The 21229-nt window shown below is 36.6% G+C and overlaps 1 protein-coding gene across 2 annotated transcripts in view; it reads right to left on the bottom strand.

Annotated features, from left to right (window-relative positions):
* The window catches only part of klhl29 (kelch-like family member 29), a 414899-nt gene that overhangs the window by 142106 nt on the left and 251564 nt on the right, over positions 1–21229 (bottom strand). For both annotated transcript variants that reach the window (XM_086166945.1, XM_086166946.1), the window contains exon 10: positions 20916–21062. In XM_086166945.1, coding sequence (XP_086023071.1) covers positions 20916–21062 — 147 coding nt within the window. The remainder of the gene's footprint in view (positions 1–20915; positions 21063–21229) is intronic.

The following is a 21229-nucleotide window of genomic DNA, read 5'->3' on the forward strand; positions in this document are numbered from 1 at the left end:
TTGAGCGCACCTCAATATAAGCCGCACCGGCTAGCCGAGCGCTATCTCAGGCTTCCTCCTGCGCACTAACACCATGAAAGTCGTCTTCTTCGGGATCGGAGTTGAATGGACTCAGAATTTCCCGGTCATTTCATCGGTCCAATGTGATGAAAATATATCTTTTAGCGGCATGAAGCTCGTTAGCACCCCCCCCCCCCCAAAAAAAAACGTCTATATATTAGCCACATCGTTGTTTACGTGAAAAAAGTTGCGGCTTATTATCCGGAAATTACAGTATATAACTTATGTAGAAATGTCGTTTTATTATGAAAGGCACGTCACTTTTAACTTCAGGCTGGCATTTCAGTGACTTCCTGTCAGACGGATATGTCATTTAATGGTTTCAGGCTGAAATTGAAATTTAAGTCTAACTCTTAAAACTCAAAATATCTCCACAGATATTTGGTTATTCTGAGGACTCCTTTTTAAAACTAGGGTTGGGATTCATTGTGACTATAAGCCGCTACTTTTTTCACACGCTATGAACACTGCGGCTAATTCATGGATTCACGCCGCCAAAACATTTAGCCTCGTCACATCGGACTGATGAAATGACTGTGAAATTCTGAGGCCGTTCAATTCCAACGCCAAAGAAGACGACTTTAACGGTTTTAGTGTGCAGGAGGAAGACTAACATTGCTATCAGCTGGAGTAGGACAACAAAAAAAAAAAAATTCCAGTAAGTATTTGTGGACATACAAACGTACATATGGACACTTACATTAATTTGGTTATTTTTGGTCGGCGCGGCTTATATCCAGGTGCGCTCAATAGTCTGAAAATTAGGGTACAATATTTTGTGTTTATAGTTTCACAAAGCGGGCATATCGTGGACACCTAGAAAGGTCTTCTTGTTCTTGTTCTTGTTCTTGTTCTTCTTCTTTGGGCTTTTCCCTTCAGGGGTCTCGACAGCGAATCAACCTTCTCCATCTAACCCTATTCTCTGTACCCTCCTGTCTCACAGCAACTACCTTCATATCCTCTCTAACTCAGCCATGAATCTTCTCTTTGGTCTTCCTCTAGACCTCCTACCTGGCAGCTCCACCTTCAGCAACCTTCTACCCAGATCTTCACCATCTCAGTCATCACTTTGCCTTGGTCATACATGTCCTGCACCCCTGTGACAAGTTCTTGTTTTCCTTTGGCCTTTTCCCTACAAAGGTTGCAACAGCGAATCAACCTTCTCCATCTAACCTTATTCTCTGTATCCTCCTCCCTTACACCAACAAACTTCATATCCTCTCACACTATGTCCATAAATCTTCTTTTTGGTCTTTCACTTGACCCCCGAGGTGTAGCTCTACCGTCAGCAACCTTCTACCCAGACCTTCACAATGGTCATACTCAGTCATCACTTGGTCTCGGTCATACATGTCTCACAACCCTGTGACAAGTTATTTTTTTCCTTTGGGCTTTTCCCTTCAGAGGTCGCCACAGCGAATCAACCTTCTCCATCTAACCCTATTCTCTGGATCCTCCTCTCTCACAGTAACTACCTTCATATCCTCTCTCACTCAGCCATGAATCTTCTCTTTGGTCTTCCTCTAGACCTCCAATCATAGCATCTGTTTACCAATATATTCACTCTCCCTCCTTTTTCTATGACCCAACCATCACAGTCTGGCTTCTTTGACCTTCTCTCCAAATCATCTACCATGTGCTGTCCCTCTGAGGGACTCATTCCTGATCCTCTCCATCTTGGTTACCCCCAAGGAGAACCTCACCATCTTCATCTCTGGTTCATCTAAACCTGCATCGACTCACATAAACAACACCAATTTCAATTTTTAAAATTAGCGTTATTGAGTACAAAATGAATGTATGAATATGCAAATTCATCCTGCGAGAGGAGTCGAGTTCACAAGCAAGGATGTGAACCGTTTCTTAAAAGCAGCTTTAAGCCTCCTCCGTAAATAGAAGTTCGACAAGCTCGCGATAAAAAAAAAAAAAAAAAGTGAGACCTTCTCACAAGATAATAAAGAAAAAGGCACAAATACGCGGTGATGTCTATAATCCATCTATAGGCTCAAGGACGGGGATGTAGAAAATATACGACTTCAGACGACTTTCTTGCACAAAGAAACATCCGCCATGATCAGAAGACCTGGTGCGCAAACACATCGCCGGGGTCCGCGGGAGGGCGTCGCCATGCGGTGCTACTTTTAGCACGTCAGCCCACGCACGCCGCCCGAGCCCCGACGTGTTACTCCGCGAGCTCCAGCGCTCAAAACACGCAGCGCCGCGCCGACGGATGGCGTTTTGCCCCCGGAGCCACCTCAGCGCGTGGGGACGGCGAGGGGATGATGCGTCTTAACGGCGGCGGCGGCGGCGGCGGCGGCGGCGGCCTCTCGGATCTGTCAAACGGGAAGCGGCCGGGAGGCCGTCCGCTAACACCGATGACAAATGGCCGCTGAGCATTTCCCATTCCACTGCTGTCAGTGAGAACTAGCGCCTTTTATTCCGCCCGTGTGTGTGTGTGTGTGTGTGTGTGTGTGAGAGTCAGCGCTACGGTGACATCGAATAAATGACACGTGAACGCTCATATCTGTTAGCTCTCTTCTGAGCAGATTGGAGAAACGCCGGAGAAATGGATGACCCGGCGCTTAAAAACGCAGGCAGGCGTGAAAAATAGGAAAAATAACACACACACACACACACTCTCACACACACACACACACACAGACGTGGCTACTCACTCGCTCACGGATTCACGCGCCAGTGTGCACCAGAGCGCGTGCTCATGTTTAGCCGCACAGCGCTAACACGCGCCGCGCTGCTGAAATGGCGGCTGCACCTTGAGGAGAACGTGCAGGTTAGACGGCGGAGGAGTAAAACCTCGGCCGGATGCGTTTCCGAGTATTTTTTTTTTTCTTTTTTCTCCACGGCGGCTCGGTGTGTGTGTCAGCAACCGGGATGGACGGGGGTTCGGGGGGGTCGGAGAGAGCGATGGTGGATGACAGACGCTGACAACTGCCCTGAGCGACGACTGACAGGTGCAATGTGTTCCCCTCTCAGGCCCGTTTCAGCATGACTTCATTTCGAGGGGACAGAAATCCGGGGTTGGGCGACGGCCCGGGTGGAAAAAGGGGGGTCACGGAGCTCCGAGGCTCTCCTGGGTTTTTTCCGGATTGCCGGATCAGGTGCGAGGGGGAAAGTGTGTGTCAGAAAAAACGTAAACACGGGGTGTGTGTTTCTGTTGGAAGCAGGTCAACGTCATCAACCCTGAACTCCTGAGACTCACGGGATGGATTATTCTACTCTCACCCTGCAGGTCCGTCGCAGAGTCACGTATAGGTGACGTGCAAATATTCACTAATTCATTTACACAACTTTAAGGGACGATAATATGCTTATTCATTCATATAGATGCACAAATATTCACTCATTCATTCACACGTCTTAGACGTCCTCCAAAAACCTTCTTATTAATATGTCATATTGACAAACTAGAATTCACTCATTAATTCACAAGGACACTTATAACATTCATTCATTCACACATCATTCAGTCACAAACAACCATTCACTCATTCATTCACACGGGTACGTACAACCATCATTTGTACATCTTTCATTCACACGTCATAAAGACATACAACCATTCACCCTCTCATTCACGTCGTATAGGGATAAAAAAATAATTCACTCAAATGGACGCACACGATCATTCACCCGCTCATTCACAAATTATATAAGGACAAATTCACTCATTCATTCACACGTCTTTAAGGGACGATAATATGCTTATTCATTCATATAGATGCACAAATATTCACTCATTCGTCTTCAAAACACCTTCTTATTTATACGTCATATTGACAAACAATAATTCACTCATTAATTCACAAGGACACTTATAACATTCATTCATTCACACATCATTCAGTCACAAACATTCACTCATTCATTCACACGGGTACATACAACCATTCGTTCTTTCATTTACACATTACACAACCATTCATTCACACGTCATGAAGACATTCACCCTCTCATTCACATTGTATGGAGATAAAAAAAAAATACACTCACACACTCAAATGGACGCATACGATCATTCACCTGCTCATTCACACGTCACATCGGGACAAATAATAACCCTCCACTAACTCAGATGGACTCACAACCATTCACTCATTCATTTAAACATCTTATACAACATTCACCCTCTCATTCACACGTCATGTAAGGACAAATTCACTTATTCATTCACCCGTCAAATAGAGATTAACAACCATTCATTCACATATGACATAGTGACACACGACTGTTCACGCTCTCATTCACATGTCATATAGAAATAAACACTTCAATCATTCATTCACATGTTATATATAATTTTTCGAAATATATATATTCCATGAGTGAATGGTTGCTGTGATGCAGCGCAGCTGGAATGAGCCTGGCATGGATTGTAAATGAATGAATGAATAAGTGTTTTTTTTTTCTCCAAAATATGATTTTAGCTCATCTCCAAACACCTAATATCATATATTCATCCCTAAAAAGCCGTCCTTACATCACATTTTCATTTTCTTTCAATCTGAGGACATTTTTTGATTTTTCTTTGAGGGTAAAAAAAGATACTTTATTGGTAATTTGCTTATAAATACCATGATATGGATGCAGATATTAAAATGCATCCATGAGGAGAAAAAGCGAATAAATATGTGACTCTGGCTGATTTTATGTCCACATGAACGCGAAAAGAAACACAATTTCTCTCCAAAACAACCCGAATCTTCTTCAATGGTGCAGATTTGCTGGCGAACGTGGACGCCGGCGTGCACGACTCCTGTTCCGTTCGTTGACATCCTGTGTAATTTCTGCGAATCCCCCGTCCGGGCAGGTGTGTGTGTGTGTGTGTGTGTGAAGGTATGTGTGCATGCATGTGGAGAGACAAAGAGACAAAGTGGAGGGGTGTGAGGGGGTTGGGGATTACTCGCTGCATCAATCTCCATTGTCTGGATGCGTCTCCTCAAGGGTGTGTTATGTCACAGATCGCGGCGGTGGCGGCGGCGGCGGGCCGGCGTCTCGCTCGGAGGCGGCGTTCGCTCTCCTGCTGAAGGATGATTGTGGCGACACAAAGCTCCTCATCTCAAACAATACAATTAACCTTGCTTAATGACGCGCAGTGATGAAAAGTTTCCATTTTGAACGGGAGACGCGGGGCGGCGAAGGCGAGGGAGGCGAAGGTGGCGAAGGAGGGGAGTCGGGGAATTAAAAACGAAGCTTCAGGTAAAAAAAAAAAAAAAAAAAAAAAAAAAAAAAAGGGTCATTTGTGGTTTTGAAGGTAAAAAGAAAAAAAATCTGAACCAGACTGAAAAGTCCTTTTTTTTTTTTTTCCTGTGTCTCTTGATATTATTACGCTGTAATTACATAATTATAACATAATGTGTTCTGGGATTATTTTTCTCCTCCCTATTAATGAGACGCTGGAAACTTGATTCATCCGGAGTAACTTTCACAACTAGTAGCCGCCAAAGTAAAAACCTTTAACTGTATTAATTTGGCTCGGGACCCACAAGTGTCAGGGCGGGCCTTTGTTATTTCTGATGAGTGGACAGCAGGTCCAGGCTAATGGCGAGGCTTTTTTTTTTTTTTTTTATTATCGCAAAAAAATACGCCATTAACTGTCCTTTTTAGCCGTTACATTAGCTGGGCGCTTTCCAAAGAGCCCTATTAATCAGGCTCTTTTGTCAGGTGGAGTCACCTGGCGAGATAGGATCCTTTATGAAATGTTAAAGTGAGGCGTAATGGAGGTCCTATTCAGGAGTTTTGGCGGCGACGGCCCGGAATAATTGGAGCCTCGCGTCCCACAAAAGACATCTGGGTGAAAAGGAAGGACAGCTCTCTCTCTTTTTCTTTTTCACCCAAGAGAAAACAAAGCGGCGGACACTTCTCTCCGTGTCGTTTTGGTATAAATAATGAAATTCGCCGCCCCGGCGAGGGGACGTCTCATCGCTCACAGTCAGAAACGTGACGCCTGCAGGAACAACAAACAACTCAGGATGAAAAATTGAAGGAAATATATAAATATTCATTTGTTCGTTCGTTATCTAAAAACGCAGGGGTGTTGGAGCCTATCCCGGCTGTGATTGGTGGGATGGGCGAGGGGGCGGGGCTTATCCAGGAGCCGACACGTGCAGCAATTCACCCTCTCATTCCCATAAAATGACGAAATTAATTTTGCAACGACCACAGGTGTCCGGACAATCATCTTTGTCTTGTCCAAATTACTTGTACAAAACAACCTGTAACTAATGGGTTTGTACTAACCAGTAGTACAATAAAATAAAAATGAAAATAGATAAAATAAAAAAAATAAAATAAAATAAAAAAAATGGAGAATTATGTGTACGGGAAAGGTTAACGAGTATGCAGTGGGTTTTTGAAATGTAAAATATTTATAAAAAAAAATTTAATTCATGGATTTTTATTTCGCCACCCAGAGTGCAGGATAAAGCGTCAGAAGATGAACGGACGGACAGACAATCATGTTTGTCTTGTCAAAATTACTTGCACAAAACAACCTGTAACCAATGGCGGTGAACCAATGGCGGCCAGTAGTACAATAGAATAAAATGAAAATAAATAAATAAAAATAAATAAATAAATAAATAAAAATAAATTAAAAATTATGAGTACGGGAAAGGTTAAAGAGTATGCAGTGGGTTTTCAAAATGTAAAATATTTATTAGAGTGCAGAATAGAGCGTCAAAAGATGAACGGACCGATAGACAATTATGTTTGTCTTGTAAGAATTACTTGCACAAAACAACCTGTAACCAATGGCGGTGAACCAATGGCTGCCAGTAGCACAGTAAAATTGAAAAAAAAAAAAAAAAATTGAAAATTATGTGCACCGGAAAAGTTAACGAGTATGCAGTGGGTTTTAAAATGTAAAATATCTATAAAAAAATTAAATTCATGGATTTTTATTTTGCGAACCAGAGTGCAGGATAAAGCGTCAGAAGACGAACGGACCGATAGACAATTATGTTTGTCTTGTAAAAATTACTTGCACAAAACAACCTGTTACCAATGGCAGTGAACCGATGGCGGCCAGTTGTACAATAAAATAAAATTAAAATAAATAAATAAAATAAAATAAAATAAAAAAATTAAAAATAAATTAAAAATTATGAGTACGGGAAAGGTTAAAGAGTATGCAGTGGGTTTTAAGAAATGTAAAATATTTATTGAAAAAATAAAAATGTATTTTTATTCCTTGACCCAGAACGCAGGATAAAGCGGCAGAAGATGAAAGGACGGTTGACAATTCTGCTTGTTTTGTCAAAATTATTTTGCAAATCAACTTGTAACTAATGGCTGTCAACCAATGGCGGCTAGTAGTACAATAAAATAAAAATAAAACTAAATAAAATAATTAAAAAAAAAAAAAAAAAAAAAAATTGAAAATTATGTGTACGGGAAAGGTTATAGAGTATGCAGTGGGTTTTAAAATGTCAAATATTTCTTAAAAAAATTAAATTCATGGATTTTTATTTCGCGACCCAGAGTGCAGGATAAAGCGTAAGAAGACGAACGGACGGATAGACAATCATGTTTGTCTTGTCAAAATTATTTTGCAAATCAACTTGTAACTAATGGCCGTGAACTTAAAGACGTGCACGTTAGCCACATAAGCTAGGAAGGTACATCAGGAGTCGTCCAAGCTTTACTGTGGGGTTTACGTTCCACTGCATCACTGTGCCGCCAATAGTACAATAAAATGAAAAATAGGAATTTGGGAAAGATTAACAAGAGTGTGCATAGGATTTAAGATATATATAAAAAATAAAAATATGGTCGCCACTTCCTGGATTTTCATTTAGCGCAGCTAGTTTTGGTATGTAACCCCCCGGATAAACCTGGGACTTTGCGTCATGTACCTTCCTAGCTTATGTGGCTAACGGAGACATCTTTGTTCATTTTTGAACATCTTTTCGAATTAATTTACTGCATTTTTTGGTCTGTGGGAGGAAGAGACGGGGGAGAACATGCAAACTCCACACGGAGAGGACCGCTTCAGAGTCCTTCATGCTGTGAGGAAGCGCTAACCACTGCACCACCGTGCCAGTAGTACAATAAAATAGGAAAAAAATTAATGAAAATAAATGAAGAGCGTGGACAAGGTTAACAAGAGTATGCAGTGGGTCAAAAAAAAATTAAATATTTATTAAAAAAATTAAATTAAAATATGTTTGCCAATTCATGGATCTTCGTTTAGTGACCCTGAGTGCAGGATAAAGCGGCTGTGCATGTTAGCCACATGAGCTAGGAAGGTACATCAGGCGTAGTCCCAGGTTTATCACAGGGGTTACGTTCCAGAGCCAGCCATGCAAAAAGTGCTAAGTCCATGACTTTGTGACCTTTTTTTTCTATTTATTCTTATAAATATTTTACGTTTTTAAGAACCTCTGCATACTCTTCTTTTTTTATGTTATTGCACTACTGGTGGCACAGTGGCGCAGTGCTTAGCATGAAGTAGCGACCGTATTTTTATATATATGTATTTAAAATTTTTAAGACCCTCTGCACACTCTTCTCAAGCTTTCCAATACTCTTGATTTTTTTTTTTTAAATATATTTTATCTTACAGACTGGCGACCAGTCCAGGCCAAACCCCGCCTCTCGCCCGAGGACAGCTAGGATTGGCTCCAGCATCCTCCGAGTGCAGGATAAGCGGCAGAAGTTGAACGGATGGATTTATTAATCCCTTGCGGGAAATTCCTTCTCTACATTTAACCCATCATGGATGAACCATGAGCGCTTAGCTGCCATGTAGCGGCGCCAGGGGAGCAGTTAGGGGATCGGTGTCTTGCTCAACAACACTTGGACACACTAGGAGGAGCCGGGAATCGAACGGGAATGTTCGGTTCCAAGGACGATCGCTCTACTTCCTGCGCCTTATTAATATTTCCCAAAAATTTCACACAAACACAACGGCGAGATGCTAAATGCGATGCTACGCGCAGGACATGCAGAGAATGAGGAGCCAATCAGAGTGCAGCATACAGAACACCATGCTTATGCTTATGCTTATTTTGCAATCAAAATAGTTGAAATAATAAATGTTAAAAAATAAATTTATAAAGCATATCCATGTCCTTCCTAGGTTATGTAAGGCACGTACGTGCACGCCCTCCCAGAGGCCAAAGGGAACCTGTTTTCAAAAGAAGGCGATTTTAACCAAACTGAAAATCCCTCCCCCCAAAAAGGGGCGGTCCCCTGACGGAGCACTCTGATTGGATGTTACATTCGGGGAATGGGATTTTTTAGAAATTTCCGTCTTTTTCCGCTCTTTGGCGCCAAGATCGTCTGATGAACACAGCGTTTCTTTTCTCACGTCATACAGACATGCGAACGTTCAGCCTTTTAAATTAAAAATAAATTCACACGACATATAACGCTGTTGTTTTTTTGCTTTTATTCTATATATAAACAAAATATGATGATGATGAGATGTACTTTCATGATCCCATCCCTGGGAAAATTGTTTCACAGCAGCGGCAAGACATACAAAGACAATCTAAAATGTAAAAAAAAATAGGAATAAAATGAATAAACTCTGAAGTGTGAAAGCATAAAAAGTTGAATCCAAAAAAAGAAACATGTTGCCTTTTTTTTTTGAATTAATGAACAACCGCAGAGAAAACAAAACTGTATTTCTGCATGACATCAAACGTTTGTAACGTCGGGTTGAAGGTTACTTATAAACAAATACTCACTGTCTATTTGAGTCCTGAAAAAAACAAGCTGAATTTAAATTATCCACCGGCAGCAAACCAAAAATGCCGTCTTCTCTCTGTAAATCTATTTTAACGCATTTTATTTACTTGTTACAGGATCGCCATGATCTTAAAATAACCATAATTACCACATTACGACGGCGAAGAAGACGACTTTAATGCATTTCCAGTATGTATTGGTGGATGTTACCGCTATGTATTTAATTAAAAGTAAAAAAAAAAATGTTTTGGTGTAAATATCACACAAGTGTGGTCTGTATATGTACACAGAGATTTATTTAGTTGTTTTTGGCCGGTGCCGCTTACAGTCGGGTGCGCATTTTAAAAATGTAAAAACTCAAATAAAATACATTTTAGTGAAATACTCGTGAATTATTTTCAGAAGCCACTGGAAGTCGCATCGAGGGACGAAACGTCTGCGGGTTGCCGACCCCTGAAATATTTGTCAGATATATGGAAATATTCACCCTGTCATATAAAAAAATATAGAAACATTTTTAGCATAATAAGTTGCTTAAAATCCTCAAATGTTCTCAAAAATCGGCTGCAATTTTTTTTGTTGTGCTTTTTGACCTTGAACCAATTGTATGCGGCAACACTGCCATCAATTTTATTTTTTATTTATATTTTTGACATTATAACTGTTACGCCTCTGTAACAAAGGAATTTCCCACAATGGCAGGGGCGGGGAATTATTTTGGCTGGCGGGTCACATATCTTATTTAATTTTTATGCGCGGGCCAACGAGGTGAACACAATGAAAATTGCTATTTAAATATTTTGCATTTTTTGTCATTTTATTTCAATTTTAAAATAATTAATACTAATACAAAACTGTCTCAGAAAGCTAAATATTGTGATAAAGCTCTTTATCTTCTGTAATGCAATTACAAAAACAAAAATGTCATACATTCTGGATTCATTACAAATCAATTGAAATATTGCAAGCCTTTTATTATTTTAATAGTGCTGATTATGGCTTACATCTTAAGAAAACTCAAAAATTCATCTCAAAATATTAGAATATCACGAAAAAGTATTTTCTGTTTTTTTAATTGCATTACAGATGATATAGAACTTTATCACAATATTCTAATTTTCTGAAACAGTCCCGTAAATGTACTGAACGACATCATCTGTGTGTGTAATCATCCATACAAAATTAAATAAAAGGAAAAAAAAAAACAATATTGATTGAAATTTTTATTTATTCAAAGATGGCGGGCTGGATAAAAATGCAAAACAGGCCGTAAAATGCCCAGGTCTACCATATGGGGATCAATAAAGTTCATCTTATCTTATCTTATCTTATCTTATCTTATCTTATCTTATCTTATCTTATCTTATCTAATCACACTAACTTCAGGTGTCTGCTATCGCTGGCAGGCATAAACCAATCAGAGAACAGTACGTAGCACGCCGACCTCCCCCACATTTTGCAATAGTGACACGTACTCCACTTCGACATAATATTACTGTACATTTGTGTGCATGAGGAACCCAAAAATGGCACTTGTTGAGCCGAATTCAAACTCAAGGCTATCGGCGACACGGCGGATGATGGAAAAGAGCAGCCATGAAAGAATTCAACATGAATGAATCAATGGGAACGAAGCCGAGGAAGCCAACGGACCAACCGAGCAAAGTCAAGACCCGAAAGAGTTTGACTCGTATGCTTTATATCCTGTATGTTTTATCATGCGTCTTATAAACATTGTTATTGTAGATGTAGATAGTCTTAACCTTGACCATTTATATTTTATTATACTTCTTATTCTCCCTTCTTCCTACTACTATCTAATATTGTTATGTTTTTGCTTGAAACTCTGGCACAACAATTTCCTTCGGGATAAATAAAGTTGTTCTTATCTTATCTTATCTTATCTTATCTTATCTTATCTTATCTTATCTTATCTTGTGCAGGCACAGGGAGATTTTGCGAGAAGCGCTCCAAGAAAAGTTGTTTTTATATCTTTTATATCTTATCTCATCTCATCTCATCTCATCTTATCTTATCTTATCTTATAGCCTTGTAGATAGTCTTAACCTTGACAATTTATATTTTATTGTATTTCTTATTCTCCCTCCTTCCTACTATTATCTATTATTGTTATGTTTTTGCTTGAAACTCTGGCACAACAATTTCCTTCGGGATAAATAAAGTTGTTCTTATCTTATCTTATCTTATCTTATCTTATCTTATCTTATCTTATCTTATCTTATTTTATCTTGTGCAGGCACAGGGAGATTTTGCGAGAAGCGCTCCAAGAAAAGTTGTTTTTATATCTTTTATATCTTATCTCATCTCATCTCATCTCATCTCATCTTATCTTATCTTATCTTATAGCCTTGCAGATAGCCTTAACCTTGACAATTTATATTTTATTGTATTTCTTATTCTCCCTCCTTCCTACTATTATCTATTATTGTTATGTTTTTGCTTGAAACTCTGGCACAACAATTTCCTTCGGGATAAATAAAGTTGTTCTTATCTTATCTTATCTTATCTTATTTTATCTTATCGTATCTTATCTTGTGCAGGCACAGGGAGATTTTGCGAGAAGCACTCCAATATAAGTTGTTTTTATAAAAATAAAGATAAATGGACAAGTACGGGGTTGGTTTCTACCTCCAACATTCGATAGAAATCGAGAAAGAACGTCCAAAACGTGGTAATAAACATCGCTAGCCGGTAGCTGCTGCTGCTGCTGCTTTCGTCCGAGCCGCCATCTTGGATCCAATATTGCGCCTTGTAATGCCGTGCGAAATGCGGCCCGATTATTCACCCTCTCCTTCACACGGCTATAAAAGCATCTCCATCGCGGTTTTCTGAACCCGGAGGAACCCGGAGGAACCCGGAGGAACCCGGAGGAACCGTCTCGGACGCCGACCCCGGCTCTGGAGGCCCCGCCGGCTCGCCGCTCCTCATTTCCGCTCTGGGTAAATCGTTATTAATACTCAAATGCCTTCCCGTCAGTCCGGCGGCGGCGTCCGGGCGCCGCTCCTCGCTGCCATCAGATGTCGGCGACGGCGTAGCGGAAAGAGAAAATTGCATATTATTTACACCGGCGCCTCCAATATGCCACTTTTCCACTCTATATAGCCGGAGGCTAACATCGCCGCGGAAACACTCGGGAGGGGAAAAAAACTCATGAGCGCGCACGTGGAGATGAAGGGGAGGCCACGCAGGCTTGGCTCAGGGGGGGTTATATTCCATGCACACACACACACACACACACACACACTCACACACACACACACACACACACAGACACGCACTGACACACGCACATTAACACACATGCAAATGCAGACTAACAAGCATATCTTTTTTTGCATTTTATTTCAGTCACACACACACACACACACACACACACACTCACACACACACACACACACACACAGACACGCACTGACACACGCACATTAACACACATGCAAATGCAGACTAACAAGCATATCTTTTTTTGCATTTTATTTCAGTCTCACACACACACACACACACACACACACACACACACACAAACACACACACACAAACACGCTAACACATGCATGTCTTTTTTTGCATTTCCTTGCAGTCACACACATATACACACACGTGACATTTTAAAATGTCTCACACACGCATGCAAACACACACACGCACACAGGGATGGACGCACACACACAAACACAGACGCACAAATCCACGCGTCAAAATTTTCTTTCAGTCACACACACACACACGTCGTTTTTTTGCATTTTCTTTCGGTGTCACACACATACACAAATGCACGCACGCACACAAACACACAAACACATGCATGTCTTTTTTTGCATTTTCTTTCAGTCACACACACATAAACACACATAAACACACACATGTGACTTTTTAAAATTTTCTCTCAGTCACACAGACACACGCGCACGCACACACACACACACACACACACACACACTAACACACCGGTCATTTTTTCATTTTCTTTCAGTCACACACACGCATGTCTTTTTTTTTTTTATTTTCTTTCAGTCACACACACCCCGACACCCCCACACACAAACACACATCCACACGTCTCTTTTTTTATATTTTTTCAGTCAGACACACACACACACACACACACACACACACACACTCCATCCCTCTCCTTGCCCTGACCTCTCTTCTTCCCGACCTGCATCAGGAGCTGCGTGGCGTTCTGTCCAGAGCGCCGCCTGAAAGCTCCGCCTCCTCCTCTTTGGCTCCGCCCCCTTGTGGATCCCCGTCCATCAGAGTGGCGGTCGCAAGTTGGTGTGTGTCCGCCAGAACAGGGGAGGCTTTTTAGGAAAACGCCGCTAATTTTATGTGACTTTCTTTTGAATTTTTTTTTAGATTAAACTCCAATTCTCAACTCTTGATTATAATTTTTCTGAAATATTTCCAGCTTTTAGTAAAAACTTTTCTCCATCATGTTACTGTATTTATTTAAGATTTTTTAGAACAATTCTTGCTATTTTCAAGGATTTTAAATCATGAATTTCTTTTTATTTTTAAATTTTTGGAAAACACAGCTTATTTTATGTGACTTTCTTTAAAAAAAAATAAATTTAGAACTATAATTCTCAATGACTCTTGATTTTATTATTTTATGTGACTTTCTTTTGAATTTTTTTTTCTTTTTTTTTTTTGATTAAAACTCTATTTCTCAACGGCTCTTCATTTTATTATTCTGAAAATATTTCCAGCTTTTAGTGGAAACTTTCCTCCATCATGTTATTTATTCAAGATTTTTTTAGAACAATTCTTGCTATTTTCAGGGATTTTCCAATCATGAATTTTAAACATTTTTTTTTTATTTTAATTCCTCGGAAAAGGCAGTTTATTTTATGTGACTTTCTTTTAAATACTTTTTTTTTCTTTTTTAGAACTATAATTCTCAATGACTCGATTTAATTATTTCATGTGACTTTCTTTTGAATTTTTTAACTTTTGATTTTATTCTCATTCATTTATTTTTTTTAGATGAAAAAAACTATTTCTCAACACCTCTTCATTTTATTATTCTGAAAATATTTCCAGCTTTGAACGGAAACTTTCCTCCATCCTGTTATTTATTCAAGATTTTTTTAGAACAATTCTTGCTATTTTCAGGGATTTTCCAATCATGAATTTTAAACATTTTTTTTTTATTTTAATTCCTCGGAAAAGGCAGTTTATTTTATGTGACTTTCTTTTAAATACTTTTTTTTTCTTTTTTAGAACTATAATTCTCAATGACTCGATTTAATTATTTCATGTGACTTTCTTTTGAATTTTTTAACTTTTGATTTTATTCTCATTCATTTATTTTTTTTAGATGAAAAAAACTATTTCTCAACACCTCTTCATTTTATTATTCTGAAAATATTTCCAGCTTTGAACGGAAACTTTCCTCCATCCTGTTATTTATTCAAGATTTTTTTAGAACAATTCTTGCTATTTTCAGGGATTTTCCAATCATGAATTTTAAACATTTTTTTTTTATTTTAATTCCTCGGAAAAGGCAGTTTATTTTATGTGACTTTCTTTTAAATACTTTTTTTTTCTTTTTTAGAACTATAATTCTCAATGACTCGATTTAATTATTTCATGTGACTTTCTTTTGAATTTTTTAACTTTTGATTTTATTCTCATTCATTTATTTTTTTTAGATGAAAAAAACTATTTCTCAACACCTCTTCATTTTATTATTCTGAAAATATTTCCAGCTTTGAACGGAAACTTTCCTCCATCCTGTTATTTATTCAAGATTTTTTTAGAACAATTCTTGCTATTTTCAGGGATTTTCCAATCATGAATTTTAAACATTTCTTTTTTATTTTAATTCCTCGGAAAAGGCAGTTTATTTTATGTGACTTTCTTTTAAATACTTTTTTTTTCTTTTTTAGAACTATAATTCTCAATGACTCGATTTAATTATTTCATGTGACTTTCTTTTGAATTTTTTAACTTTTGATTTTATTCTCATTCATTTATTTTTTTTAGATGAAAAAACTATTTCTCAACAACTCTTCATTTTATTATTCTGAAAATATTTCCAGCTTTGAACGGAAACTTTCCTCCATCATGTTATTTATTCAAGATTTTTTTAGAACAATTCTTGCTATTTTCAGGGATTTTCCAATCATGAATTTTAAACATTTTTTTTTAATTTTTAATTCCTAGGAAAAGGCAGTTTATTTTATGTGACTTTCTTTTAAATACTTTTTTTTTCTTTTTTAGAACTATAATTCTCAATGACTCGATTTAATTATTTCATGTGAATTTCTTTTGAATTTTTTAACTTTTGATTTTATTCTCATTCATTTATTTTTTTTATATGAAAAAACTATTTCTCAACAACTCTTCGTTTTATTATTCTGAAAATATTTCCAGCTTTGAACGGAAACTTTCCTCCATCATGTTATTTATTCAAGATTTTTTTAGAACAATTCTTGCTATTTTCAGGGATTTTCCAATCATGAATTTTAAACATTTTTTTTTTATTTTAATTCCTCGGAAAAGGCCGTTTATTTTATGTGACTTTCTTTTAAATACTTTTTTTTTCTTTTTTAGAACTATAATTCTCAATGACTCGATTTAATTATTTCATGTGACTTTCTTTTGAATTTTTTAACTTTTGATTTTATTCTCATTCATTTATTTTTTTTAGATGAAAAAAACTATTTCTCAACACCTCTTCATTTTATTATTCTGAAAATATTTCCAGCTTTGAACGGAAACTTTCCTCCATCATGTTATTTATTCAAGATTTTTTTAGAACAATTCTTGCTATTTTCAGGGATTTTCCAATCATGAATTTTAAACATTTTTTTAAATTTTTAATTCCGAGGAAAAGGCAGTTTATTTTATGTGACTTTCTTTTAAATACTTTTTTTTTCTTTTTTAGAACTATAATTCTCAATGACTCGATTTAATTATTTCATGTGAATTTCTTTTGAATTTTTTAACTTTTGATTTTATTCTCATTCATTTATTTTTTTTATATGAAAAAACTATTTCTCAACAACTCTTCATTTTATCATTCTGAAAATATTTCCAGCTTTGAACGGAAACTTTCCTCCATCATGTTATTTATTCAAGATTTTTTTAGAACAATTCTTGCTATTTTCAGGGATTTTCCAATCATGAATTTTAAACATTTTTTTTTTTATTTTAATTCCTCGGAAAAGGCAGTTTATTTTATGTGACTTTCTTTTAAATACTTTTTTTTTCTTTTTTAGAACTATAATTCTCAATGACTCGATTTAATTATTTCATGTGACTTTCTTTTGAATTTTTTAACTTTTGATTTTATTCTCATTCATTTATTTTTTTTAGATGAAAAAAACTATTTCTCAACACCTCTTCATTTTATTATTCTGAAAATATTTCCAGCTTTGAACGGAAACTTTCCTCCATCCTGTTATTTATTCAAGATTTTTTTAGAACAATTCTTGCTATTTTCAGGGATTTTCCAATCATGAATTTTAAACATTTTTTTTTTATTTTAATTCCTCGGAAAAGGCAGTTTATTTTATGTGACTTTCTTTTAAATACTTTTTTTTTCTTTTTTAGAACTATAATTCTCAATGACTCGATTTAATTATTTCATGTGACTTTCTTTTGAATTTTTTAACTTTTGATTTTATTCTCATTCATTTATTTTTTTTAGATGAAAAAAACTATTTCTCAACACCTCTTCATTTTATTATTCTGAAAATATTTCCAGCTTTGAACGGAAACTTTCCTCCATCCTGTTATTTATTCAAGATTTTTTTAGAACAATTCTTGCTATTTTCAGGGATTTTCCAATCATGAATTTTAAACATTTTTTTTTTATTTTAATTCCTCGGAAAAGGCAGTTTATTTTATGTGACTTTCTTTTAAATACTTTTTTTTTCTTTTTTAGAACTATAATTCTCAATGACTCGATTTAATTATTTCATGTGACTTTCTTTTGAATTTTTTAACTTTTGATTTTATTCTCATTCATTTATTTTTTTTAGATGAAAAAAACTATTTCTCAACACCTCTTCATTTTATTATTCTGAAAATATTTCCAGCTTTGAACGGAAACTTTCCTCCATCCTGTTATTTATTCAAGATTTTTTTAGAACAATTCTTGCTATTTTCAGGGATTTTCCAATCATGAATTTTAAACATTTTTTTTTATTTTAATTCCTCGGAAAAGGCAGTTTATTTTATGTGACTTTCTTTTAAATACTTTTTTTTTCTTTTTTAGAACTATAATTCTCAATGACTCGATTTAATTATTTCATGTGACTTTCTTTTGAATTTTTTAACTTTTGATTTTATTCTCATTCATTTATTTTTTTTAGATGAAAAAACTATTTCTCAACAACTCTTCATTTTATTATTCTGAAAATATTTCCAGCTTTGAACGGAAACTTTCCTCCATCATGTTATTTATTCAAGATTTTTTTAGAACAATTCTTGCTATTTTCAGGGATTTTCCAATCATGAATTTTAAACATTTTTTTTTAATTTTTAATTCCTAGGAAAAGGCAGTTTATTTTATGTGACTTTCTTTTAAATACTTTTTTTTTCTTTTTTAGAACTATAATTCTCAATGACTCGATTTAATTATTTCATGTGAATTTCTTTTGAATTTTTTAACTTTTGATTTTATTCTCATTCATTTATTTTTTTTAGATGAAAAAACTATTTCTCAACAACTCTTCGTTTTATTATTCTGAAAATATTTCCAGCTTTGAACGGAAACTTTCCTCCATCATGTTATTTATTCAAGATTTTTTTAGAACAATTCTTGCTATTTTCAGGGATTTTCCAATCATGAATTTTAAACATTTTTTTTTTATTTTAATTCCTCGGAAAAGGCCGTTTATTTTATGTGACTTTCTTTTAAATACTTTTTTTTTCTTTTTTAGAACTATAATTCTCAATGACTCGATTTAATTATTTCATGTGACTTTCTTTTGAATTTTTTAACTTTTGATTTTATTCTCATTCATTTATTTTTTTTAGATGAAAAAAACTATTTCTCAACACCTCTTCATTTTATTATTCTGAAAATATTTCCAGCTTTGAACGGAAACTTTCCTCCATCATGTTATTTATTCAAGATTTTTTTAGAACAATTCTTGCTATTTTCAGGGATTTTCCAATCATGAATTTTAAACATTTTTTTTAATTTTTAATTCCGAGGAAAAGGCAGTTTATTTTATGTGACTTTCTTTTAAATACTTTTTTTTTCTTTTTTAGAACTATAATTCTCAATGACTCGATTTAATTATTTCATGTGAATTTCTTTTGAATTTTTTAACTTTTGATTTTATTCTCATTCATTTATTTTTTTTATATGAAAAAACTATTTCTCAACAACTCTTCATTTTATCATTCTGAAAATATTTCCAGCTTTGAACGGAAACTTTCCTCCATCATGTTATTTATTCAAGATTTTTTTAGAACAATTCTTGCTATTTTCAGGGATTTTCCAATCATGAATTTTAAACATTTTTTTTTTTATTTTAATTCCTCGGAAAAGGCAGTTTATTTTATGTGACTTTCTTTTAAATACTTTTTTTTTCTTTTTTAGAACTATAATTCTCAATGACTCGATTTAATTATTTCATGTGACTTTCTTTTGAATTTTTTAACTTTTGATTTTATTCTCATTCATTTATTTTTTTTAGATGAAAAAACTATTTCTCAACACCTCTTCATTTTATTATTCTGAAAATATTTCCAGCTTTGAACGGAAACTTTCCTCCATCATGTTATTTATTCAAGATTTTTTAGAACAATTCTTGCTATTTTCAGGGATTTTCCAATCATGAATTTTAAACATTTTTTTAAATTTTTAATTCCTAGGAAAAGGCAGTTTATTTTATGTGACTTTCTTTTAAATACTTTTTTTTTCTTTTTTAGAACTATAATTCTCAATGACTCGATTTAATTATTTCATGTGAATTTCTTTTGAATTTTTTAACTTTTGATTTTATTCTCATTCATTTATTTTTTTTAGATGAAAAAACTATTTCTCAACAACTCTTCATTTTATTATTCTGAAAATATTTCCAGCTTTGAACGGAAACTTTCCTCCATCATGTTATTTATTCAAGATTTTTTAGAACAATTCTTGCTATTTTCAGGGATTTTCTGATCATGTATTTTCAAATATTTTTTATATATTTTTTTTTAAATGTTCATCTCACAGCACATTCCCTTTCCCACTGATATCAAAATCAATCATTCATTCATTCAAGCATTCATTCATCCCATGTCGGAATCCAACCGGCGACCTTCTCGCTGTGAGGCGTTAGCGCTAACCACCGCTGCGCCGCTGTGCGATTTGCAAAAAAGAAAACAAAAACAAGAAAATTTCTTCCAAATTATTATCTCCCGGATTTCCCCGACAGCCCTGTCGGATAACTCGTTCCCGTTCCGGAGGATTTATAAGTCGCCACCGAGGCCATAAAATCATACAATCCATAAAACGTCTTCCTTATTCCGGTCCCAGCACTTAGATCGAGCCGCTTGATCTATCTCAGCATTATCTCACGGTCCCACGTATCAGGGAGCACGTTTAATCCGAGAGGCTTAAAAACTTGAAATACTGTCGCGTGAGTATCGTATGAATCAGCGCCGACGACGTGATGTTGACAACGGAGGCCTGTTTCGGTTCCGGTTCTGATATAAGAACCTGCCGACCGCCAAACGCTCGATGAGAAGATATTGTCCGGACGGACGACCCTTATGGTGCGATTTATCGGATCGTTTCTGAATATATAGAAAATTAATTAATCTGTTTACCTTTTCAAGTGAGCTTGGGGTCGACGTCGAGGCCCGACTATGATGAAGAGCCGCTAGCGATAAATCAATCCGCTCATATGCATAGAGGAAAAAAAAACAACAAAACAAAACCGGAGCTGCGTTCACTCGCGCCGCCGTCGGGCGCCTCGACATCCAAGAATAGCGCGCCCTCTCGGGGGCCAAACGCACCAGAGATCGTGAGTCAGCGCCGCGATTGAAGGTGACAGGGGCCGCCGGAGTGGCCTCCTGGGTTTCTTCTTTGCCGCCACGCCGTGCAGCTTTCACAAGCATACAGCCCGGAGTCAACGGAACAGCAAAACAGATGGGGTCGGGTCCCTTACCTGCACCCTGGAGTTTGGTTCCTGCTTTATCCACTTGATGACGGTCTCGTAAACCAGCTCCTCGGCCTTGGTGTTGAGGCTGTCGTTGGAGAGGTAGGCTACCAGGTCCTCCTTGGAAACGCTGAGGATCTCCTCCTGGCCCGCCACCTGGGGAATCGCGGATTCAGTGGGTTACTTCCACGTAGGGTCACTTGTCTGATCTGTTTACGAGTCCGGCGTGTGAACCCAACGGCAATACGGGAAACATACCGGTAATTTGATTTCGGCAATCGAAGATCAATAATGCTAGCTGCTTGCGGGACGGGTCACGTTAG

This window comes from Fistularia commersonii, chromosome 20 (genome assembly GCF_037954325.1).
Source record: "Fistularia commersonii isolate RoL2024-O1a breed Wild chromosome 20, RoL_Fcom_v1.0, whole genome shotgun sequence".
NCBI lineage: Eukaryota > Metazoa > Chordata > Actinopteri > Syngnathiformes > Fistulariidae > Fistularia > Fistularia commersonii.